We start from the raw sequence: 25,579 nt of genomic DNA, 5'->3' as shown, positions 1-25,579 counted from the left end.
CTAAACAAAGTCCAGGACTGAGTTCACAGATGAATTCTACCAAACATTTAAGAAAAGTTAATACCTATTCTCTACACTATTCTACAAAATAGAAGAGGAAGGAAAACTAGCTTAGAATATGAAACTGATTTCAATACTCATTTGAGATGGGACAGCTTAATGACAGATTGACAAAAACGGAACTAAATGAGATTCTAAGATAAACCTGATTATTGTAAGCTAACAGGCAGAAGCTATTGTATACTTGATCATTTAAAATGCATTGAAAAGAATTACCTGTTTATATTCATTAACACAACCTTGGCAGCAAAATCTTGTCTGCTGACCTTCAATGATCAGGACATTGTTTCCAGAACTTTTACCGGGCAAATACTCTCCACACTGTTCACAGCAATTCATTATTAGTCCATTGGCCAACCTGTACTTATTAAAGCACTGGTTACTGCACAGTTTATGTATTACATTATTAACGCTGACTTCATGGCGAATCTAAAAGAAAAGCCAGAATTTATTAAATAAATGAGTCAGATTAGCACAGTAAGTGAAGAGAAAGTTTAAAAAAAACACACACAGGGCGCCTGGGTGGCTCAGTTGGTTAAGCGACTGCCTTCGGCTCAGGTCATGATCCTGGAGTCCCTGGATCGAGTCCCGCATCGGGCTCCCTGCTTGGCAGGGAGTCTGCTTCTCCCTCTGACCCTCCCCCCTCTCATGTGCTCTCTCTCATTCTCTCTCTCTCTCAAATAAATAAAATTAAAAAAAAAAAACAAAACACACACACCCTCAAAAACCAACCTCCAGTGATTTCTCCGTGGAAGACATATTCAGGGAAAAGACTAATAAGCACATTTTGTTACTCTTACATTTTTATCTCTGATTTCTTTGTAAATCATTCTTTCATTTTATTCATAGATTCACAGAACAAAAAAACCTGTAAAATCAGTAATAACTTCCCCAGAGACACTTAAGAACTAGAGGAAATGAACTGGTTTAGAAGACTTTAATATGACCTGCTTAAAAGAAATGGATTGGGAATTTCTGGTATTATAAACTTCATTGCCCTAGAAAATTTATGGGAGGGGCTACAAGAATAATATTACCATATTCGGGATGGTGTCTGTATATACACAAGTAAGGTAGTTCTTGCTTTGCCCAGTTCTGTGGTAACTGAGATAAAATTGTATCTTCAATTTGCAAGGCTCTGGGAAACACCAAATTCAGTCACCAAGAACTGTGTTAAGTGAAGACTTCCTGTATGAATGTTTCTTCTTTGAGCAACTGGAAAGATGGTAATACCACTTAAGAAATGTGAGGGTACCAGCACACTTAACTCTACTTGTTCTACATATTCTTGTACCAGGATTGGTTGCATCCTTTGCATCCTGAACCTACACTTTTATTTAGAGTGGCTAGTAAGAACAAAATTCACCAGAGAACTACTGCTTTGTGTAGGAGTAGATCTAATTTCATGGAAATAGCTGTGTACTTTCCATAGCATGCAAATGGGATATCTGTTCCTAAGAGAGTTAGTTTGAACATATCCTTATCATTCCCTTTAACTTCATTGTGTAGATCCAGGACATGTGTATTATGTAGATGGCAGAGCATATAATAACACTGAAAAGTTAAAATTATCCCTGTTAACCTAGATAATAACGGGGCGCCTGGGTGGCTCAGTTGGTTAAGCGACTGCCTTCGGCTCGGGTCATGATCCTGGAGTCCTGGGATCGAATCCCGCATCGGGCTCCCTGCTAAGCAGGGAGTCTGCTTCTCCCTCTGACCCTCCCCCCTCTCATGCTCTCTATCTCATTCTCTCTCAAATAAATAAATAAAATCTTTACGAAAAAAAAAAAAACAAAAAAACGTAGATAATAACTGAAATAAGATATGAAAGTCCAGACCTCTGTTAGTTTACTACAGATTATACATCTTGATTTATTAATTCTTTTTCTAAGATTCTGGTTGTCTTCATAGGGAGGCAAAGACGTACTACAAAATTCTTGGGAGGATTCTCTTGACTCAACTTGAGGAACGTTAGTAGCCCTTTTTGTAGGTACATCTCTGAAACAAAAGGGACAGACATCATTTAAGAATATTGCATTCTAATAAAAATCAAATATATGAACAATAAACAACATTTTTGCTTTTTTTCATGATTTAATCCTAGGAATCAACTATAATTTTTGGATCTAACAAAACCCACTTTTTTGGTTTCACTGTCAAGAGTTCCTAATTAATATGGCAAGAGATGATTTGGAGATAAAAACATTTTATAGCACAAGAACCTTGTCATAAGTTATTATGACTTTTTGAAGCATTCAAAAAGGGTGGCAGCAACTTGCAAGACCTAAGGTAAAAGCTGGGGAAGGGATGAGGCGAAAACAGTGGCAGGGAGAGGGTCAATTTATTTCTATATCTACATTCCATTTCTTGCCAAGAATAAGGACAGTACAAGATGAATGGATAAAGAAGATGTGGTATACACAAACACACACACACACACACACAGGAATATTATGCAGCCATCAAAAAAAAATGAAATCTTGCCATTTGCAATGACGTGGATGGAAGTAGAGGGTATTATGCTAAGCGAAGTAAGTCAATCAGAGAAAGACAATTATCATATGATCTCACTGATATGGTGGAATTTGAGAAACAAGGCAGAGGATCATAGGGGAAGAGAGGAAAAAATGAAACAAGACGAAACCACAGAGGGAGACAAACCATAAGAGACTCAATCTCAGGAAACAAATTGGGGGTTGCTGAGCAGAGGGGGGTGGGAGGGATGGGGTGGTTGGGTGATGGAGACTGGGGAGGGCATGTGCTATGGTGAACGCTATGACTTGTGTAAGACTGATGAATCACAGACCTGTACCCCTGAAACAAATAATACATCATATGTTAATAAAAAAAGAAAAAAAAATGACAGTACAAATGAACCTATAGCTCTGATACACGCTAGGGTAACTCAAGCTCAAAAACCTTGAAGATACCTTTGCAACAACTGTATCCATGAAATCTATGCAGCTCTCCAATTACATTCAACACATATCTATATTGCCAGTATTCAAGCATGTTGAAAAGTACGGCTTACTTTTTACTTATTACGTTGCGTTTCTTTGGAGTGCACTTATGAGAGAAGGAAGAAAGGCAGGTGGTAGAACAAAAGAGGTGAGCCGATCCTTTTCGTTGATAAGCTGTCTGTCCCTTCTGTAAAGGTTTTCTGCAGTGTGCACAAGTGATTTTAGCTGGTTTTGTAAGTTGCTGTTGGACTGAAGACTGGAAAATCTGTTTAGGAAGGGAGACCACTGGTGATAAAGAATCCACCCCTGGCTGTTTCTGATTACGGGGAAATGATGCTGACTGGGAGATCCAAGAATCTTAAAAACAAAACACACAAGAAAAAGTCATGGAACAATTCAAAGTTCACATCAGAAAAATATGTTAAATTTTCATTTTGCATAAGTTTAAGAGAATAATGACGCAGCCCCATAAGCAAGTGGTTAATGCCAGGTAGCCCTGTTGCACAATTCCAGGGAAATGTTCCACTTTGTATTCTTTTTTTTAGAGAGAGAGAATCTTAAGCAGGCTCCAAGACCAGCGAGGAGCCTGACTGGGGGTGGGGGTGGGGGGGACGACACACTCGATCTCTTGACCTTGAGATCATGACCTGAGCCGAAATCAAGAGTCGGATGCTTAACCGATTGAGGCACCCAGGCGCCCCTCCACTTTGTCTTCACAGTGAACGATACTCTTATCGTGCCAAAAATATACATGGTGACCCTTGAATCAGGTAATGCGGTAATCATCATCTCTTAAGTCAGAGACCCCAGGTTCAAAATGCATCTCCTAAGCTTACAAGTATATTAAATTGTTTTGTTGGTTTTCTCAGCTACAAACTGGCAATGATACCTAACTCATCAGAGTGTTATGAAGACTAAATGAGATAATGCATATAGTAAAAGCACTATGTTTGGTACATGGGGCCCTTTCAAAAAAATATTAGCCACTTTATCTTCTTAAAGAGGAAAGTATTAATATATTATAAAGTAAAGCAAATATGCAAATCAAAGATAACTACAGAATCTGGTATATGATGCCCATTTTCATATTCCTAATATTTTATTATGAAAAATTTAAAGCATATAAAAGTCAAAGAATTTTACAGTGAACACTCATATGCCCAACAAATAGATTCTATACTATTTTATGATTTTTGCTTTATCATATTTATTCCCTTTAAACAATCAATCCACGTATTCTGTGTATTTCAAGTAATATGAAGAATATCAGGGGGTGCCTGAGTGGCTCAGTCAGCTAAGCCTCCGACTCGATTTCAGCTTAGGTCATGATCTTAGGGTGGTGGGATCAAGCCCCCAGTCAGCCTCTGTGCTCAGCATGGAGTCTGCTTGTCCCTCTTCCTCTGCTCCTCTTGCCACTTGAGATATTTCTAAAATTAAATAAATAAAATCTTAAAAAGAAAAAGAACATCAGTATACTTTCCTCCAAAATATTTTTCCCCAAGATTTTATTTATTTGACAGAGAGAGCGCGCACACAAGCAGGAGAAGCAGCAGGCAGAGAGAGAAGCAGACTCCCCGCTAAGCAGGGGGAACCGGATGTCCCTGGGATCATGACCTGAGCCGAAGGCAGGCTCTTAACTGACTGACCCACCCAGGTGCCCCCAAAATACTTTTTATTTGTTCATTTTAAGTAAGCTCCAATGTGGGACTTGAACTCATGATCCCAAGACCAAGAGCTGCATGCTCTACCAACTAAGGTACCACTCAGGCACCACTCCAAAACACTTTTTTTTTAAAGATTTTATTTATTTGAGAGAGAGAGCACCAGCGGGGGGTGGGAGTGGTGGGGGCAGAGGGAGAGAAAGAAGAAGACTCCCCATTGAGCAGGGAGCCTGAAGTAGGGCTCAATCCCAGGACTCTGGGATCATAACCTCAGCCAAAGGCAGACTAACCAACTGAGCCACCCAGGCACTCCCCACTCCACTTTTTAAAGCAACTCTTTCTACAATTCCTTCCCAGCCTTCTAAATATTATTCCATAATCATTAATATAAGAGATGGGTTAATCTGGGAAGACTCAGCTTTCCTAACTTCACACAGGGACTCCTCCATCATATATTATTGTTAGCATCAAAATATACAGGTAACAATGTTTCTCAAACTTTAACATGCATGAGATCATTTGGGAATCTTGTTTAAACAGAGATTCTAGGGGTGCCTGACTGTCACAGTTGGTAGAGCATGTGACTTTTGATCTCAGGCTTGTGAACTCGAGCCCCGTCATGGGTGTAGAGATTACTTAAAAATACATTTACATTAAATACATTAAAAATGCAATTACATATATATGTATATAAATTCATTCATTCAAAATCAATAGTTCTAGGGAGGGGCCTGAGGTTCTACATTTCTAACTCTTGCAAGATGGTGAAAGCTTTGAGGCCCCAGAGTACTGAATTATCCTATCACTATCTTCAAAAACAGCTTTTGTAGGGGGGCCTGGGTGGGTCAGTTGGGTTGAGCGTCCAACTCTTGATTTCGCCTCAGGTCGTGATCTCATGGGTGGTAGGATCCAGCCCCAGGTCAGGTTTCGAGCTCAGCGGGGAGTTTGCTTAAAGGTTCTGTCTCTCTTCCCCTCCCCCCAGTCAGGCACTTGCTCTCTAAAATAAATAAATAAATCTTAAAAAAGAATAGCTTTTGTCATTAGCAAGAGGTCTATTGCCGCCTCCACCTATCACAGCCCCAAAGGCCTCTCACAGTATTAACACTGACAACTATATTTTCATTTCTAAATTCCTACCTACTGCTTCTATTTTTCTGTCCTATTTCAAGATACCTTTATTTCTTAAAAAAGATTTTATTTATTTTTGCGAGAGAGCAAGTGCATGCACGAGTTGGGGGGCGGGGCAGATGGAGAAGCAGACTCCCTGCTAAGCAGGGAGCCCCATGCAGGACTTGATCTCAGGACCCTGGGACCATAACCTGAGCCAAAGGCAGACACTTAACCTATTGAGCCACCCAGGCGCCCAAGACACCTCTATCTTACAAGCAAAAATAAAACAGAATAAGAAAAGCAATTCTTTCATTCCACAGGATGACATGCTGACAAATATGGAATATATCATAATTAGTTTTTCATCACTTAGTGCTCAGAAGTTTCATTACCGCTCAGTTTTCCTACTTCTGAACCATTTCAAAGAAAACAAAAATTACATATTCATCTATAGAACAAACATAGGTTGTATTCTGGGACCACTTTTTTTACGTATCATCTAGATGCCACACTAGATTTAATAAATAACAGAAACAAAAAATAGCAACAATTATAAGATTTGTCATTACCATTAATATGGGAGAAATAAGGACGCCTGGGGGACTCAGTCGGTTAAGCGACTGCCTTCGGCTCGTGTCATTATCTTGGCGTCCGGAGATGGAGTCCCGCATCAGGCTCCCTGCTCAGCAGGGAGTCTGCTTCTCCCTCTGACTCTCCCCCCTCTCATGCTCACTCTCTCTCCCCCTCCCATTCTCTCTCTCAAATAAATAAAATCTAAAAGAAAAAAAGATTCTCTCTCTCCCTCTACCCCGGCCCCCCCATTTGCACGTGTTCTCTCTCTAAAAATAAATAAATAAAATCTTTAAAAAAATATGGGAGAAATAAAAACCCTGAACAAAAATACTGGGCTTTTAAATTTTGTGGACTTATCCATAAAAGTAGCATGTTTATATAATTATGGAATGTGAGACATCAACTATATGCTTAGGACAATAATTAGATTCTGAAATTTCTTTTTTTTCAAAGATTTTATTTATTTATTTTTTAAAGGTTTTATTTATTTATTTGACAGAGAGAGAGACAGCAAGAGAGGGAACACAAGCAGGGGAGTGGGAGAGGGAGAAGCAGACTTCCTGCGGAGCAGGGAGCCCAATGCCGGACTCGAACCCAGAATCAGGACCTGAGCCTCAGGACCTGAGCCGAAGGCAGACGCTTAACAACTGAGCCACCAGGCGCCCCTCAAGATTTTATTTTTAAATATCTACACCTAACATGGGGTTCAAACTCACAACCCTGAGATGAAGAGTCTCATCTCTTCCAACTAAGCCAGCCAGGTGCCCCAAGATTCTGAAATTTCTTTTTCACGTTAGCTTTGGTGCATACATAAATAAAACAAATGTTTCCTTTGTTAACAGCACAACTGTTTTATTTCTCAACCGACTGAGCCACCCAGGCACGCTGCTCAATTAAATTTTTTACAATGAATATTTGCATGACCACCACCCCCACATAAACAAACAGAAAAAGTCCAATATCCCAGAAGCCTTGTCTTTTCTCAATCGATAATTTCCTTCCTTTCCTGTAAGCCATCCCTATTCTGACTTCAAAGATTAGTTTTCTCTTATTTTGAAATTCACATACATAAAATCATACAGTATGTACAATTTTGTGGCTGATTTCTTTAACTCAACATCTTGTCTGTAAGGTTCATTCACATCACATGCAGTAGTATTCCACTGTGTGGCTAGAATTATCCATCCTACTGTTGATGGACATTTGAATTGTTATAAATTTGGACTATGATTTGTGTACATGTCTTTTAATGGTTTCTTAAGGTATTTATCCTGCATGGGATTTGTAAATGTTCTTGAATTTGTAGGTTCATGTTTTTTCTCCATTTTAGAAAATTCTCAATTGCACCTCTTCTGTCTCATTTCTTTCCTCCTCCTGCTGGGACATTAAATACATGTCCTTTTTGTCAATTGTCATAGGTATCTTACATTCTTTTCTGGTTTTCTACCCTGTTACTCTCTATGATTCAATCTGGATTTTTCTTATTTCTTCCAGTTCACTTATATTCTTCGGCTATGCCCAACCTGCAGTTAAAAAATATAGTTCCTTAAAATCTGCATCTGATAATCCTATTATCTGGATCCCTTGTAGGTTCACTTCTATTGTCTGTTTTCCTCTTGATTTTCTGTGATATGGCCTCGTCTCCTCATGTTCGTGCTTGGTTTTCATTGTGTTTACATGAAAAACTGAAAGAAAGAGAAAAAAAAAAATCGAGGCTCTGGATGTCAGCATCCCAAGCCAGAGGTTGGAAGAGTTGTGTTTTGGGGGGGTTTGGTTTGTTTTTTCTACCAGTATCCCTCTTTGTGGACCCCTGTGAATCTGTTGAAAGTTCTTACAGCCTTTCTCTGCAGTTTTTTTTTCTAGAACTGCACACCCATAAGAGAAAAGCAGCTTCAAATAACAGATTACTTCTCTGAAGCTCCTTCTCTTAGATCTTAGGACCTTCATTTTCCCACTATATTTATAGCTCTGTGATGCTTTCAATGCATATTTTATATATTTTGCCCCTCCTCCCCAATTACTTTTTGCAAGAGGGATTGGAATTACCTAGTCTTTTATTATCAGAAATAGAATGTCTTAGAATCAGAATAGCCAGAAATGACTGTAATGAAATAAAAATAAAACAGACTCAAGAGCGATTTCTACATAAAGGTATTTTTTCTGTGATGAGTTTTTTGCTGTTTATATGAAGATTTGTGATGAGTAGAAAGACCTTTTGTTGAAAAAGTCAACACTAAACATTAATGAAAGGATTAAATGACTCAAAGGTCCATTCTAATGGACATAATCCTGTTTTTATAGGACAAAATGCAGTTTTATGTGTATTTTATGCAGAGCCATAATTCTGTATTATGAAATTTAAACCTATACGCCCTAGATTTATTTGTAACTCAACTCCAGAAATCTTCATCTTGCTCTTTTTTCTTTTTTCTGTTTTGGAAATCCTTCTACTTATAGAAGTAGAAAGCACATAGAAACTAAAGTAAGGTACGCCTGGGTGGCTCAGTCGGTTAAACATCTGCCTTTGGCTCAGGTCATGATCTCAGGGTCTTGGGATCGAGTCCCACATCGGGCTCTCTGCTCAGCGGGGCACCTGCTTCTCCCCCTGCTTGCTCTCTATCTCTCTGACAAATAAATAAAAAAATCTTAGAAACTAAAGTAAGACACTCTAGGTAACAAAATAATAATAATAATAAAATTGGTGCCATCTTCTTCTATAAGTCTGATAGAATTTAGTTAGTTTTACTAATGCAAAAAGAAGCAAAAACAAAACCTAGGGCCAATACTAAAATTAAGACAACTTTTACTATGCTACATTGAAGTTAGAGAAAAATAGCAACAATGACAGACTGTCCTTTTGACAGTTGACTTAACATTTAAGAAAGCTTCAACGTATCTTCAGCATCACTTTTCACCTGACAACTTGGTAAACATTCTTTTTAGAATTCCATACTAATTGTTATTATTATTTAAAGGTATAGTTCTGTAACTTTTGTCCCCAAAGATAGAATTTTAGGGAACTCAGAAATGTTGTAAATTCATACATACTTCATAAATAACAGAAATTTGTTGCCATGTATCAAACAAAATAGTTTAAACGTAGGTAGTCAAGAATGCCTCCATTTAGATGAATGAGTGTCAAGTAAGATATTTTGTGCTTTTTCTCTTTGTTATAGTTTAAAATGACTGATACTTCACATTATGAGAAAATATAGAAATGTAAAATACACTTATGAATTAATGAGATAAAGAGTCGACAAGGCAAGAATAATTGAAACTACTTCCAAATAACATTTGCAAGTTTCAGTTATGCACACAATTTGAGTGAAATGATAGTATAGCATCTAACTACAGTATGCTTTTTTACAGTATCAGTCTAGGTTATGCTTTTATTATTTTTTTTTAAGTAGGCTCCATACCCAGCATGGAGCCCAATGCAGGGTTTGAACTCATGACCCTGAGATTAAGACCTGAGCTGAGATCAACAGTCAGATGCCCGGTGACGCTTGGGTGGCTCAGTCATTAAGCGTCTGCCTTTGGCTCAGGTCATGGTCCCAGGGTCCTGGGATCGAGCCCCACATCGGGCTCCCCGCTCTGCAGGAGGCCTGCTTCTCCCTCTGCTGCTCCCCCTGCTTGTGTTCCCTCTCTCCTTGTCTCTCTGTCAAATAAATAAATAAAATCTTAAAAAAAAAAAAAAAAGTCAGATGCCCAAGAGACTGACCCACCCCGGTGCCCCCCCTATGCTATGCTTTACATTGAAAAGCATCTTTGGGGTGCCTGGGTGGCTCAGTCTGTTAAGTGTCTGCCTTCGGCTCAGCTTCATGATCCCAGGGTTCTGGGATCAAGCCCCACATTGGGCTCTCTGCTTGGTGAGAGCTTGCTTGTCCCTCTCCCTCCCACTCCCCTGCTTGTACTGTCAAATAAATAAAATCTTAAAAAAAAAAAAAAAAAGAAGAAGAAAAGCATCTTACTTATACACATTTGCCAATAAATACACAACTTCATCAATTTATTCCAGAAGGTGAAAAATGGTCAAAGCAAACATTAAAGAAATACAAGGCAAGGTTTCTGGTTTTAACTAAAGAGTTTATGTGTACATAAGATGGAATTCATGCTTACACAAACAGACATCTAAAATTTAAGAAAGAATTGTGAAACAAAATATAGGTAAGAGAGTAAAAGAAATAAACAGATCCAAAGGACAATTTTCTTTTTCTTTCTTCCTTTTTTTTAAAAAAGATTTTATCTATTTGCCAGAGAGAGAGAAAGCGAGAGAACAGCAGGCAGAGGGAGAAGCAGGCTCCCCACTGAGCAAGGAGCCCGATGTGGGACTCAATCACAGGACCCTGGGATCATGACCAGAGCCAAAGGCTGACACTCAAAACTGACTGAGCCACCCAGGCGTCAAAAGGACAATTTTCAATGGACATTATTTCAAAGTCTTCAATACCTTCAATTGCTTTTAAGTTTACACATCCTTCATTATAAAGATCACAAGTTTTTATGACAGGATTTCTCAGATTTAATTCTTATTCAATAAATAAAAGATGTACACAGTAATAAACGGATGACAAACATGAACAAAAAGTTTGCAAATATATTTTTAAAAGTTCAGTGATGTGTAAATTAAATTTAAGATGACACCACCTTTCAATGACCAGTTTATTAGCAAACATTAAATAACACTCCTATCCCCAAACTTGCAATATGGAAAAATTTATGCTGTAAGGAAAGTAATACCATTTTTTGGTGGGGGCAATTCTGCACAGATCATCAAAAGTTTTAAAAATATGGTGACACTTTGGGGTGTCTGGGTGGCTCAGTCGGTTTGGTCTCCCATTCTTGGTTTTGGCTCAGGTCATGATCTCGGGCTCATGGGATCAAGCCCCAAGTCCAGCTCTGCACTCAGCGCAGAGTCTGCTTGGGATTCTCTCCTCTCCCTTTCCCTCTTCCTCCTCACATATGCATGTACACGCATGCTCTCTCTAAAATAAATACATAAAATCTTAAAAAAATATATGTTGACACTTTTTTTTTAATATGTTGACATTTTGACCTAGCAATTCCACCTATAGAACCTTTTCTCAAGAAAATAAGAGAAGTGTGCCACCTTGCAGAACTATTCATGAAAAACCTCTTTACAATTGCAAAGACTAGCAACAACTTCAAATAACAAACTATTAAATGATTATATAAACACAAAAAAGATAATTATATTTGACAAGAGCTAATAATGATGAAATGTCAAATGTTGTCCTACCCTCACTCCAGGTCAAAAACAAGGCAAGGCTTTATACTTTTACCATTTCTATTCAACACTGTATTAGAAAAAGAAATAAACAGGGATCTGTGCGGCCAAACTATTTCTATGATAATACTAAGATTATTTGCATTTTTCACTGTGTTGGCATTTACAATAATGGTGCAAAAGCAGTGATGGGTAAAACTGCTGGCAGTAGAACCGAATCTTACTTCTTTACTATCACACAGTTGCAGAAAAGAAAAAAGTGTCACCTGCACTTATGGTTGTTATATCAACACCAACTGGTGAATACAATTCTGACACTAACCTGGAATTAGAATCAGACCCCACAGGTTTAAAAGGCATAATGCCCAACAAGACTGCCAGTCACTTCAGATGCCACCCATACTTCTGGCCAACTAGCTATAAATCTGGGAGGTTCCTAAGGCCCCCTTCAGGTTTAATAATTTGCTAGAATGACTCACAGAACTTAGGAGAGCTCTATACTTACAATCACAGTTTTAATATTAAGGATCCAAATCTGGACCGACCAAATGAAGAGACAAAGAATGGTAAGGTCTAGAAGGCCCCAAATGCAGAGCTTCTGTGCCTCCTTTTTATGGAATCAGGTAGCGATACCTACCTGGCATATTGATGAGTACACCAACCAGGAGGCTGCATTGAGCTTTGGTGTCTAGAGTTTTTATTGGCGCCTCACTGCATGTGACTGAACTCAATCTCCAGCCTCCCTCTCCTCCCTTGAGGTTGGGCTGGCTAAAACCTCCAACACTCTATACTCACATGGTTGGTCTTTCTGGTGACCCTCCCTCAGCCTCGGTCATCTCATCTAAGTCTTAGCCCAAATTCAAGTGTGATCCAAAGGGCTCATAAATAGAAAACACAATCCCAATACTTGGGAAATTCCAAGGATTTAGTCTTTCTCCTAAGAACTAAGGACAAAGACCAGTAAAATGATGTATTATATAATAGATGTCCATGATGAAATAGTAAATATTATTATTAATCTTACTAAATTTAAGCTTTTGAATACATCTTAATATTCTGTGTGATAAACAGAGAAACATGCATAAGCAGGGAAGCATACATAGACCACCTCTGTTTCATACCAAAGTACAATGGTTGTCTGAAGGAAAAGTGGAAAAGTGCTTGTAAAATAGTTACATTGCAAGATGAACTACGCTTTTTCATGAAATACCATTTTTAATTGAAAGAATAACTGACAAACTGGTTATTGACATTTTCTTGAAAATAAATCAAGAAAAATTCACTTCAAGAAAAATGACAGTATTTGTTGCTGAGAAAATCTGAGCTTTCAAGTGAAAATTAGCATCTTTGAAAACTGTATCCACCACTGTCAGTTTGACAGCTTCCTAAAGTGTCAACATTTAAAATAAAGTGTCAACATCCAGAAGTTCAGTGAATCGGTATTTTCCAAATCTATGTATTTTTTAACTGACTAAAGCACAATGTTACCAAATCATACAAAGGTAAAGACTCATTCACAGATCAATGAATCTTAATGTAATAAAGTATGAAAACTTCACTAGTTGGTTTCAGATTCCACAGTATTAAGAAACTTTAAGAAACTGCCACTTATCAAGTTTTGGTGCTGTGTCAAAAACCCCACAACTATCCATAATTACCTAAAATAGTGCTCTCTTCTACAACCAAATGTCTATGTGAGGGCAGATTTTCATTTTATACTTAAAACAAGATATAGCAACAGATTCAAGGTAGAAATAGATACGAGAAGATACCATATACCTTGCTGTCTTCTATTATGTCAAACTTTAAAGAGATTTGCAGAAATATAAAACAATGCTGTTCACTAAATTCTGAAAGTAATTTTCATTAAAAATGGTATTTTGTCATATAATACATAATTATTGTTAAATACATACTTAAAAAAAACTTAAGCTTTAATTTCTTTTTTTTTGTTTTTTTAAAGATTTATTTGACAGAGATAGCGACAGCAGGAACACAAGCAGGGGGAGTGGGAGAGGGAGAAGCAGGCTTCCCGCTGAGCAGGGAGCCCGAGGCGGGGCTCGATCCCAGGACCCTGGGATCATGACCTGAGCCCAAGGCAGACGCTTAACGACTAAGCCACCCAGGTGCCCCAAGCTTTAATTTCTAACATGATAATTAATCGATATAAATTTAAAAACTTTGGGGGTCCTCAAATATTTTTAAGAGTGAAACAGCCTAAAATGCTTGAGAACTGTCCTACGGAAATAATAAACAATGTAAACAAAGAAATTTAGAGTTTCAACAGTAAAAAATGGGGAACCATAGGAGCACGGAGGTGGCTCAGTTGGTTAAGCATCTGCCTTTGGCTCAGGTCATGATCTCAGGATCCTGGGATTGAGCCCCCATCAGGCTCCCTGCTCAGAGGGGAGTCTGCTTCTCCCTTTCCCTCTGCTCCCCTCCCTCGCTTGTGCTCACTCTCAAATGAATAAATAAAATCTTCAAAAAAAAAAAAAAAAGAAAACCATACAAATGCTAAAAAAAAAAAAAAAAAAAGTAGAGGAAAGAGTATCTCAGAAAAAAAATATTTTATAGGCACAGAAACTTCTATTTTTTTAAAGATTTATTTTTCTATTTTAGAGAGAGAGAGAGCTCATGTGTGAGCATGAGTGGGAGGGGCAGAGGAAGAGAGAATTCCAAGCGACTCTGAGCTGACTGTGGATCCTGAGGCAGGGCTCAATCTAACAGCCCTGAGGATCACCACCTGAGCTGGCCCTGAGATCATGGCCTGGGAATAAACTAAGAGTCCGACGCCTAAACAACTGTGCCACCCAGGTGTCCCACAGAAACTTCTATTTCTCAAATGACATATTAAAATTTAGATTAAGTAAACCAATAGAACACAAAACTATATATACTATGCTCTGAATTATATATATATATATATTTTTAAAGATTTTATTTATTTATTTGACAGAGAAAGAGAGATAGCAAGGGCAGGAACACAAGCAGGGGGAGTGGGGGAGGGAGAAGCAGGCTTCCTGTGGAGCAGGGACCCCAATGCAGGGCTCGATCCCAGGACACCAGGATCATGACCTGAGCCAAAGGCAGATGCTTAACGACTGAGCCGCCCAGGTGCCCCTGAATTATATTTTTTAAAATCACAGAGGCAAAAACTGAATTCAAGCAAAGAAACCAAAATTTTAACAGTAGTCCCTGCTAGTTAGTGGGATATGGTGACAAATATTTTCTTATTTCTAACCATGATTTCTTACAAGTGTTCTGTAATAATCAGGCAGTATTCTCATAACCAGAGAAAAAGATTAATTTAAAAAAAGGAAAGAAAAAAAATTCTGGCATTCCATTAAAGCAGTAAATGAGGTTCTTAGCTTTAGTTACTTTTTAGACATTCCCAAAATTATTATTTGGTCAACAGCTTAAAAAGCACCAAAACGGCCAAAAAACAATACCAAAACAAATTTTAAAACTCTCAAACCCCCACACTAAATCATGATAAAGCTACCAAAAAGATATGCTAACTTTTCAATAGCTCTCATTATATTTTAATTTTAGCAGAACAAGACCATCCATGTAAGTTTTAAAAATATAGGGCTCTGACTTAAAGGCAAGAAAGTTTCCCAACTTTTAAAATAAAGCAACTAATAAAATGCTGATTTAAAAACAAAAATCAGAGACAAGAAGTCCAAAAATAAATACCTCACATGAAAAACTGAAATTTCAAGTTGTCTAATTACAAATTAAATAAAATTCAATTATTACATATTATTTTATTTCTTCAATTCACTGTCCATTTTTTTATTCTATGATTTTTACATTAAAATAAAGATACTAGTTAACATGGTGGTCGTAGTGAAGTACGGAGGTTTTCAATTAAAACACTTCAGATGTATAGCACATTGGGTAAAATAGATTTAATGTCTGAAAAATCAGGGACCAAGCAGACTGCAAGTAAAATATTCCATCTTAATATGGAAGTCAAGAGAAATAAAGTATTTCATATATAGAAAGTAAATAAAATCACTTACTGCTTACCGGGACTATGATGAGTTGCATATCCTCCATTCTGAAATTCAACTCCTGCCACATTCATTCTACCAGGATTAAAAGGTCCTACTGCAGTCTTGGTCTGTGAAGTCAAAGATGGGGTGTATGTTTGTATATTAACACCAAAATTACTTGACTGAAGTCCTTTAGCGACATCTCCCAAGTTGGTATTCTATAGTGATGTAATACGTGTAATCATTAAGTTCATATCTCGCCCAGCATTCACAGAGCTTATACCTGTTTCTAAGGTTGTAACATTAGTAATAGGAATTTCAGAGTCGATTCTGTAGTGATAACATTATTACCCATTCCTGCATTTACCTTACTTCTTGAAAGACTGGAAGTGGAGAAATCCAAATCTTTGGTTCTAGTTTTAATTCCAGGAAGTCCCCATTCAATAAAATTGGAAGAATTTTTCTTTTCCCCTCCATTTGTTTCTATGTCCTCTTCATCATCGATAACAATTGTCTCACTTACATTTCCCTTCTCAGAAGCCAAATCTCTTGAGGAAGGAAGAATTATGGAATAATTTCCTTGTAGCCTTTCATTTCTTGATGAAGCAAATATAAAATTTCTTTGATCAGCTACTGCTGGAGTAGAAGTTGAAGGAGGTTGTATAGATTCAATAAATACAACATCATCATCATCTTCTTCCACCGATGAATATCTACATCTGTTATCTAAAGGACTAGTTGGGTTACCAAATGAATTTCCTATATCCATGAGACTAGCTGCTGCCACGGCTTTATGCTCTAATAAAACAGGAGTCTGTTCAGCCAAGTCTAATCCTCTCACTGAACATTTATCCATGCCAAAGAACCTGTAGGGGACAGAGAATAGTAAAAAAAAAAAAAAAAAAAAGTTCTAGTATGATTATTCAGTTTTATTGCAATGAAATAATGCAATGAAATGAAACTTTAATTTTCGTGATTTTTATCTAACTTTTAGGGAAAGAATTGTTACTCATTTTGTTTTTTCTCTCCCATTAACCACTTAATGCTTACTTCAGAATTTGATGGAAATTAATCATCCAATTTGTGGTAGTCCTTAAAAAACTTACTCATTTTAAAGTACTCAATTTAACCCGCTCATCCTTTACAATGAAAAACAAAACAAAACAAAACCAAGTCTTCCTTTGAAATAGGAAATAGTAATAAAATTAATTTTTTTTTTTTAAGTTTTTTTTTTATTTATTTGACAGAGACACAGCGAGAGAGGGAACACAAGCAGGGGGAGAGGGAGAAGCAGGCTTCCCGTGGAGTGGGGAGCCTGATGCGGGGCTCAATCCCAGGACCCCGGGATCATGACCTGAGCCAAAGAAGGCAGACGCTTAACGACTGAGCCACCCAGGCGCCCCAGTAATAAAATAATTCTATCGAATATCAATATGGGTCCAAATATAATTACTATACTATACTTTCATCTACCAAAATAACTACGATATCGTCTAATCCTTATTTTGCTAGTGTCTTTTGTCACTGATTTTCAAATTCTCTGCTTCCGACATAACTGTGATTAAATCTTTCTGAATCTTTTTGTCCAGAAATTGCCAGACATTATACTACAGGTGTTTTATGTAAAATTCTGAAAACAGCCCCATAATGCAGGTATAATTTAATCCACTTTACAATCAGGAAAGAGAAGCCAATTAAATTGTTCTGGGTAAGACTGAATAGGACTTAAACTCCAGACTCTAATTCTAGGCCCCAAATTCTTAGCATTCAGTTATATTCAACAATTACTTTTGTGAACCTACTGTACACTAGGATATGACGAAGGAAAGGATCCAGTAGAGAGACACAGTTGAGGAATCTGAAAAAGTAAATTTATTGGGGTGGCTGGGTGGCTCAGTGAGTTAAGCATCTGCCTTCAGCTTGGGTCATGATCCCAGGGTCCTGGGATTGAGCCCCATGTAGGCTCTGCTCAGTGGGAAGCCTGCTTCTCCTTCTCCCTCTGCCTGCCAGTCCCCCTCCCTGTCCTCTCTGTCAAATAAATAAAAATAAATAAATAATCTTAAAAAAAAGTAAATTAATTAATGAAGCAAGGCTCTTAAAAGTAGATGAAGGAAGATGAGGATATGTGCACAAGTGGTAATGAAATTGATCATGAGTAAAAAATCACCTCTATCTCAAAGGCAGGAGGGGAAAAGGTAAGTATAAATGGAATGTATATTAAGTATGTAAAAGTGATAGATGAAAAGCTAAGTAAGTTTACATATGCTGGCCTCAATTTTCTTAGAAACTCAAGAGTGAAGAAGGTGGGAACCATATGGGTGTTGAATTATTAAGAAAACTCACTTCATATGGCAGTCATCATTCCATTTTAAACAACTCACACTGAAATATGCTATATAACATTTCTATTCTAAAATTTTCCCAACTAATTTTAATTGATAATGGTTATAACACCTATTCTTAATAGGTGTTATTTCATTCAAGTTAACGCTTATAAAAGTGAAGTATAAACTGCTCTTTTTCCTACTAGGAAACTAAGACTCAGATAAGTAATCTGCATAGCCTGCCCAAGTGTCCATTGCTGGGAAGGATAGAGTCAGAATTCAAATCCAAGAAATCTTTCTCTAGAAATGATTTCATAGTCACTGTATTATTGGCACTTAATGTATAAAACAATTTTTAGAAATTACTTTTTATTAAGATGAGTTTATTAAAATAAAATCAACATTCAATGTCCATTTCAAAGAAAAAGAAATAACAAATCTAAGGGACCACTTTAAAGATTTTATTTATTTGTCAGAGAGAGAGAGAGAGCACAAGCAGGGGGAGCGGCAGGCAGAGGGAGAAGCAGGCTCTCCACTGAGCAGGGAGCCCGATGTAGGACTCGTCCTGGGATCATGACCTGAGCTGAAGGCAGACGCTTAACCAACTGAGCCACCCAGGTGTCCCTCTAAGGGACCATCTTAAAAGGGTTATTAAAAAAACACAAAAATTGGGATCATGGTTACCACACATCCAATAAGCTTATTCTGTGGTTGATTTTCAAAGGAAAGAGGCAATAATTTAGCCTAAACAAGGTTAGGAAATATAAGAGCTGTTATACATGAACTCTCTTAGTCCTTTCTATATTTGAATAAATGACAAGAGAAAAGAACAATTTCTGGAAAAGAGCTATAATTGACTCCAGTCTCCTTTGGTGGCTATTAGGACATATCTTAACCGTCTCAAAGAAAATAAGAGAAAGAGCATTCTTTTTTTTTTTTTTTTAAAAGTTCTGTTTGGTTTTTTTTTTGTTTTTTTTAAGATTTTATTTATTTGCGAGAGAGAGAATGAGAGACAGAGAGCATGAGAGGGAGGAGGGTTAGAGAGAGAAGCAGGCTCTCTGCTGAGCAGGGAGCCCGATGCGGGACTCGATCCTGGGACTCCAGGATCATGACCTGAGCCGAAGGCAGTCGCTTAACCGACTGAGCCACCCAGGCGCCCGAGAAAGAGCATTCTTTATGCTCCACTAATTGCAGTCATCTATCTCTGAAAAAAGATTAAGTATTCACCTATTTTCAAGTCACAGATTATAAAAAAGTTAAACCACTACTAAAAGCCAATAATTTAAATTCTTATAATTTATATTTAATTAAATTTAACCAAACACTTTAATTTCAGGAACAGAAGATTACAGAAAAGTTTTGACTACTTCTACAATATTATCCAAAAACAGAGAAAAAGTTATGGTTTAGTGAATTAGTTGTGTAGCACTGAGCAAATTACTTCAATTTATTTTTAGTTTTCCAAACTACAAACTGTAGGGCTCAGGGTGGTGGCTCAGTCAGTTAAACGTCTGCCTTTGGCTCAGGTCATGATCCCAGGGTCCTGGGATCGAGTTCCACATAGGGCTCCCTGCTCAGTGGGGAGCCTGCTTCTCCCTCTGTCTGCCACTCCCCAGTTCCTGCTCTCTCTGACAAATAAGTAAATAAATCTTAAAAAAAAACCCAAACTATAAATTGTACATGAGGATAATACACGATTCCAAGGTCTTTTATTGAGATAACTGGACATGCAAGTCTCTAGTGTCTGTTTGGACCATATTAAAAAAAAGGAAAAAATGTTAAATCCCTCTCCTTTGAGAACGTATTCAGGCAGATACTTTGCCTACATCCTATGATTTCAACAAGTGTCTAATTAATCTTAAACATTTAGCTTATCTTGATCTCAGGGTCATGGGTTCAAGCCCCATACTGGGCTCCATGCTGGGTGTGGAGCCTACTTAAAAAAAAAAATTGTGGCAAAACATATATCCATAAAACTTGCCATTTTAACCGTTTTTAAGTGTACATTCATTATGTTTTTTGTTTTTTAAAAAAGATTTTATTTGAGAGAGAGCGAGTGAGCATGAGCAGGGGGTAGGGGCAGAAGGAGAGGGAGAAATAGACTCCCACTGAGCAGGGCTTGATCCTAGGAGGACCTGAGATCATGACCTCAGCCAAAGGCAGACATACAGACTGAGTCACCCAAGTGCCCCCAGAATGTGCTCTTTAAAGTTGTAAAAGCTTCTGGATAAATTCTTATTAAATAATTTAGTAGCCATTCAATATTCAGTTATGTTTACACATACCATTACATAGAATTTACATAGTAAAAAGAATCTGTTAGATTTTTTTGAAAAGATTACTTGAGAGTGCGGACGCATATACGCATGTACACGTGTGTATCACATGTGCTGCTGAGGGGCAGAGGGAGAGAGAGAATCTCAAGCAGACTCTCCGCAGAGTGCTGAGCCCAAGTGGCAGGGAGGGGGAGCTTGATCTCAAGACACTGAGATCATGACCTGAGCCCAAATCAAGAGTCAGACGCTCAACCAATGAGCCATCCAGACGCCCCAAGAACCTGTTATTAAAAAAAGTAGCTCAAATAGAAATGTTGAGATATTGGGCGCCTGGGTGGCTCAAATGGTTAAGCATCTGCCCTCGGCTCAGGTTGTGATCTCAGGGTCTTGGGATCGAGTCCCGAGTTTGGCTCCCTGCTCAGCGGGGAGCCTGCTTCTCCCTCTGCCTCTCTCTCCCATGAATAAATAAAATCTTAAAAAAAAAAAAAAAGAAAAGAAATGCTGAGATATTAATATGATAAGACTAGCACATGAGAAAGGTAAACTTGCTTTATGGACCTTCAAAAATTAAAATCACCAGGAAAGTATTTAAAAATAATTATTGAGGTACCTGGCTAGCTCAGTTGCTAGAACGTGTGACTTGATCTCGGGGTTGAGTTTGAGCCCCACGTTGGGCAGAGATTACTTAAAAATAAAATCTTAAGAAAAAAAAAAAACACTAAAAAAAATTATTGTTTCAAAGGTTCATTTTTTGGCCACCTGTATATACATATATATATTTTTTTTTAATCTATAAAAGATAATATAAATATAAAAAATAATCCAGATGTAGGTTACAAAAACTGCTGTTAATCACTAATTAGTCCTAAAACATGTCCTTTTGCATCTCTGCACACTTATACTGTCACAGACAGATCTTTCTTACTATAAAAATATTTATATATTGGGGCGCCTGGGTGGCTCAGATGGTTAAGCGTCTGCCTTCAGCTCAGGTCATGATCCCAGGGTCCTGGGATCGAGTCTCGCATCGGGCTCCCTGCTCCTTGGGAGCCTGCTCCTCCCTCTGACCCTCTCCCCTCTCATGCTGTTTCTCTCTCGCTTGCTCTCTAAAAAATAAAAAAATTAAAAAAAAAAACTTATATATTTACATAAAAATAATCTCAACTCAAAAGCCAACTTCATGTTTAGTGAGTATCTGCTACAAGCATTCCCATTTAAAATCAGAAATAAAATAAAGGTGTACCACAATTCCGGAGATATAAAAAATGTAACGAGATAGGAGAAAGACGACTCAAATGAACTCATGAACAACTAGCACAAATAGCAAGAGAATTACTGAAGTGCCCAAGTATAAAATTACTATCTAGAAATCAATACCTTGGTAGGGATTAAGTTGATAGATTGATCACACACAACTAACTTCACTTCCTTCTAAAACAGCCATAAACAAAGGTAAAGTTCCTACTCCCAAGGAAAGGAACAAGAAAGGAAGCAACAAAAAGAAACAAAGCAACAAAATTCTACAAGTTGAAGAGAGAATGGATGAGTAGTTAACTACCTCAGCTGATCTGAGATAAACCAACTCTAAAAGAGTGATGGAAAAAGCTGAGAGAAACATCCTGATTCATGCTGCAGAATCTTCAAAAAGGCTCAGAAACCAGCAGCTCCAGATATCCCTGGAATAGGGGAAAGGGGAGCTAAAATGAAGTTGTGAGATCCCAGATCCATTCCTTCCCTCCAGGTTGAAGATGACAGGTTTTTCCCTACCCTGGCATAAGTTCTAGACTTTTTTTCTTTGAATAGAACATAAGACTTTTCTCTGGGGTTCACCAAGCGTAAGTAAATGGTTCAGTATCATGCATGTGATTCCCACAGAGCTGGCATCTAGATCTCTATCTTCTAGGCATGCGACTCTTCCCTGGAAGACTTTTCTCAGAAACACTCTTCTCTGTGGAATTAGGAACCAGCAAAAAAGGAAAGACCTAAAGATAATGACTCAAGAGATTACCCATCAACTGGTGAAAAGAATCATCCTACAGTGAAGCTCACAAATTGAAAGCCCCACACATTTTTCTAATCTGCTTTGTACTTCCAAATTCTTAATCACAAGTAGACCAGTCAAGAATTACTAAGTAGCTGAGGATAGCTTCTAATAAGAATAGTTAAAAGAAAAAAAGAAAAAAGAGAAGTAGATAATGCAGCAAAAACAAAAATAAAACGAAAAACCACAAAATTATTAGTACTCTAGACGGGTGATGAGTAAAAGATCATAAAAATGTCTAGGTCAAGAGTAGCATGCTCTACCCAATGAGCCAGCCAGGCACCCCAAGATAGCAGAAATTTGAACACCATTCTGGCTGGCACTAAAACCTAGTTTTTTGTACTACATCATGCTGCAAATACCTCAGAATACTCCAAGAAAAATGGTTTTTCTAAGTGATAATAACTGAGTGACTTGTTACCATGCCAATCTTAGTCCTCACTAGTTCCCTTTCTCTATGAATGCCCAACATAGCTCTAGAACCATACCTACATCCCATCATCTCACAAAACTCCATAGAATGTGAAATATCATCACTTCAGGGATCCTACGAAAATTACCTAATTGAAACAATATCCATTCCTAAAAGCTAGACATAGCAATCTACATCGTGACACCATAGTGTCCTAGATCTAACTAACTAAAAAGTTGTACCGTGAAGAATAACAGAGTTAAGTGCAAATTCAAGTTTGGTAAGGAACAACAAGGCCAAAGGGAAGGCAGGAATACTACAATGTGAGTTATTCTAACGTCAAGTTTCTTTACAATAACCAACTGTAAACTGTTGGACCAGCTTTAAAGGATAAAATAGGCAGGATCCAACACTGTACTGAATCCCAGGTAACAGATGTAGAATCAATGATTTTTTTTTCCAAATCACCATCTTCAGATTCCCAATAAAATTATTATTTAGGCAAGGATTGGTGTTAAGAAACCATTAACTGAATAGCTGACAAAAAACTGGGCATTTTACTGTACCAAAATGAAACATCACATAGATTACTTTCTGGTACAAGGAAAAGATACATTAACTTCATAATGGAGAGATCAGGCTGTCACTACCAATTCAGTGGTCAATCTTAGAACCACATTAGTGCAACTACATTATGTATCTCCTGATGTGATGCTATCAGGAAGACTATCAGGGTACTTAAACATAAATCTTCCTCAAATATAAGACAAACACAAAAGGGTGCTTGGGTGGCTCAGTTGGTTGAGCCGCTGCCTTCAGCTCAGGTCATGATCCCGGGGTCCTGGGATGGAGTCCCACATCAGGCTCCCCTTGCTGGGCGGGAAGCCTGCTTATCCTTCTGCCTCTGCCTGCCACTCCCCCTGCTTGTGTGCGCTCTGTCAAATAAATAAATAAAATCTTAAAAAAAAAAAAAAAAGACAAACACAAAAAATACTCTGTCAATCTTAACACAACAGAAGATTCAGTACATTTTTCTTTAAAACAACAGCAAAGAAAAAAATATTTTTATCCATTGGGAAAGAACAAAAAAAGTTAAATTCAAATTATTAAAAATGAAACTAACTTTAAGTCCTATTTGGAACTCTAGAAAATGCTAGTGGTGTAATTATCAGCATGCATTACCAGTGCTTTCCCAGGGATTACCCTGGTTTGACTCTGAGGACAGGGTCCACCTAAGCAATTAGCTCTTTGCCTCCAAGATAACAAAGATAAACCGCCTAACTGCGGCACTAAGTGTATTAAATAAAAAAGCAGGGCTCAATTACTCACAAGGGGTATGTTTTCTTAATTTCTGGCAACGTTTCACCAGACTGGTCTGAAGATAATTCCTGATCCTAGAACGACGGGAGAGAGAGATGAGAAATTAGTTACAGCCAATTTGGAGACAGCACCAACTCCTAACCACCAGAGGGAGAAAGTAAAGAGTAAGAAGTCAAGGAGTTTCCGTGCTCTTCCACCCTCCCCCACCCCCAGTGCGGTGGGGAAACGAGGTGAGTAAACAAATCCAAAAGAGTACAGGGACCTCAACGACTAGACAAAGCTAAATCTCGTTCTTCAAACTACAGAATGGAAGGCAGAGGGCAACAAGGTTGACCTAGGGAAGGGGCAGGCGGGGTGGTTGGAGGGCAAATGTTACCTCGACACCAGCAAGGGAGCTGTATTCCCTCCTAAATTTGCCCACCCAGCGTCATCCCTGTCACTCCCGGCACCAATTCAGAGATAAGGGAAAGCTCAAGTCACCGCCGGGCTGCTATCTCCTACATTTGTCCCAAGCAGTTGCTATGACTCCGAGACTTCCCCGCTCCCTGTCCGCCATTAGAAACTTGCCCAAATTAGACATGAGTACGCGAAATAACCCGAAAGGGAAGAGCGACGGAGGGAACCGAGTGGGGGAAGAGGCAGCACCCTCGCCCCGAAGAACTTGGGGACCTCGGGCTACCGCAGGGACGGTGGGAGCGCAGCCCCGAGAGCGCGAGAACGAACTGAGGCACCCCTCCCCCACCTTCCCACCACCACCCCGCCCCCCGCCCCCGCAAGAAAGGAAGGAAAAATACCCCGCGACCTCCCACCCTCCCGGCCCGGGCGGCCCCCGCTCCCCGAGCGACCCCCCGCCTCTGGCGTCCGCCTCACCCAGCCCTCCCGGCCTCGCCCTCACTCTCGCAGCCCTTCGGGCCGCACGCGAAGACGCCTGTGACATAAGCGGAGCCCGGAGCAGCCACCGAGGCCCCGACGCGGTAGCGGCGACCGCGGCCGTGCCGCGGGGTATTAATCCCGGGTCGGTGGGAGGCTCCGGAGGCTGCCCTCACCGCCTCCGCCTCCCGAGGCTGCGCTGCTCCCAGCCACCCCCACTATCGGCGGACCTGGACTGGAAAGACAGCGGGGATAAGCCTCACCCGGTTCTGGCTGCGGCTCCGCGGAACGAACCTCCCCTCCCCCGGCCCACCCCCCTTCGGCAACACGCACAACTCCACTCGGTCCAGTCCCGGGTTTAGCGCTGGTGAGGAGGAGGAGGCGGAGGAGGCGGCGGCGCGTCCGAGCCCGGGAAGGCCCCGCCCGCCGCACCCTCATTGGCTGGCGGGGAGGGCGGGCCGGGGCGCTTCGGGCACGTCCATTGGCTCCATCTGCCTTCCTTCAGGACCCCCCTGGAGGGGGTGGTCCGGAGGGCTGTCCATCAGGCGCAGACCACACCCCCCGGCGTTGCCGTTCCACTCCCCCCTCCGCCAGCGCTCGGCCCTCGGCCGCGTCCCCTCCCCTCCTTACCCCCGCCTCCCACCCCGCCCCCACCCCCGGGTCCGTCAGGGTCAGGCGGCCCGAGTTTCGCTGTCCGCTGCACCGGCCGCCGGCTCGGTGCCTGGG

General features: G+C 39.4%; 1 protein-coding gene across 12 annotated transcripts in view; it reads right to left on the bottom strand.

Annotated features, from left to right (window-relative positions):
* ZMYM5 (zinc finger MYM-type containing 5) overlaps positions 1-25,205 on the bottom strand; it is a 36,159-nt gene extending 10,954 nt beyond the window's left edge. For 3 of the 12 annotated variants that reach the window (XM_035003757.1, XM_035003758.1, XM_035003760.1), the window contains exons 1-6: positions 23,993-24,057; positions 15,978-16,476; positions 15,645-15,738; positions 3,092-3,377; positions 1,899-2,058; positions 277-489 (exon numbers count right to left, since the gene is read on the bottom strand). In XM_035003757.1, the coding sequence (XP_034859648.1) occupies positions 277-489; positions 1,899-2,058; positions 3,092-3,377; positions 15,645-15,738; positions 15,978-16,466 (1,242 nt within the window). In that variant the 5' untranslated portion in view covers positions 16,467-16,476; positions 23,993-24,057. The other 9 variants (XM_035003752.1, XM_035003753.1, XM_035003755.1 and 6 more) reach the window with 9 other exon arrangements.
* Between the last annotated feature and the right edge of the window lie 374 nt (positions 25,206-25,579).

The sequence above is a fragment of the Mirounga leonina genome, unplaced genomic scaffold (assembly GCF_011800145.1).
Source record: "Mirounga leonina isolate KUSES-001 unplaced genomic scaffold, KU_Mleo_1.0 Mir_127, whole genome shotgun sequence".
NCBI classification, from domain to species: Eukaryota; Metazoa; Chordata; class Mammalia; order Carnivora; family Phocidae; genus Mirounga; species Mirounga leonina.
Note: the sequence above shows the minus strand (reverse complement) of the source record. Positions and strands in the feature narration are given on the sequence as shown.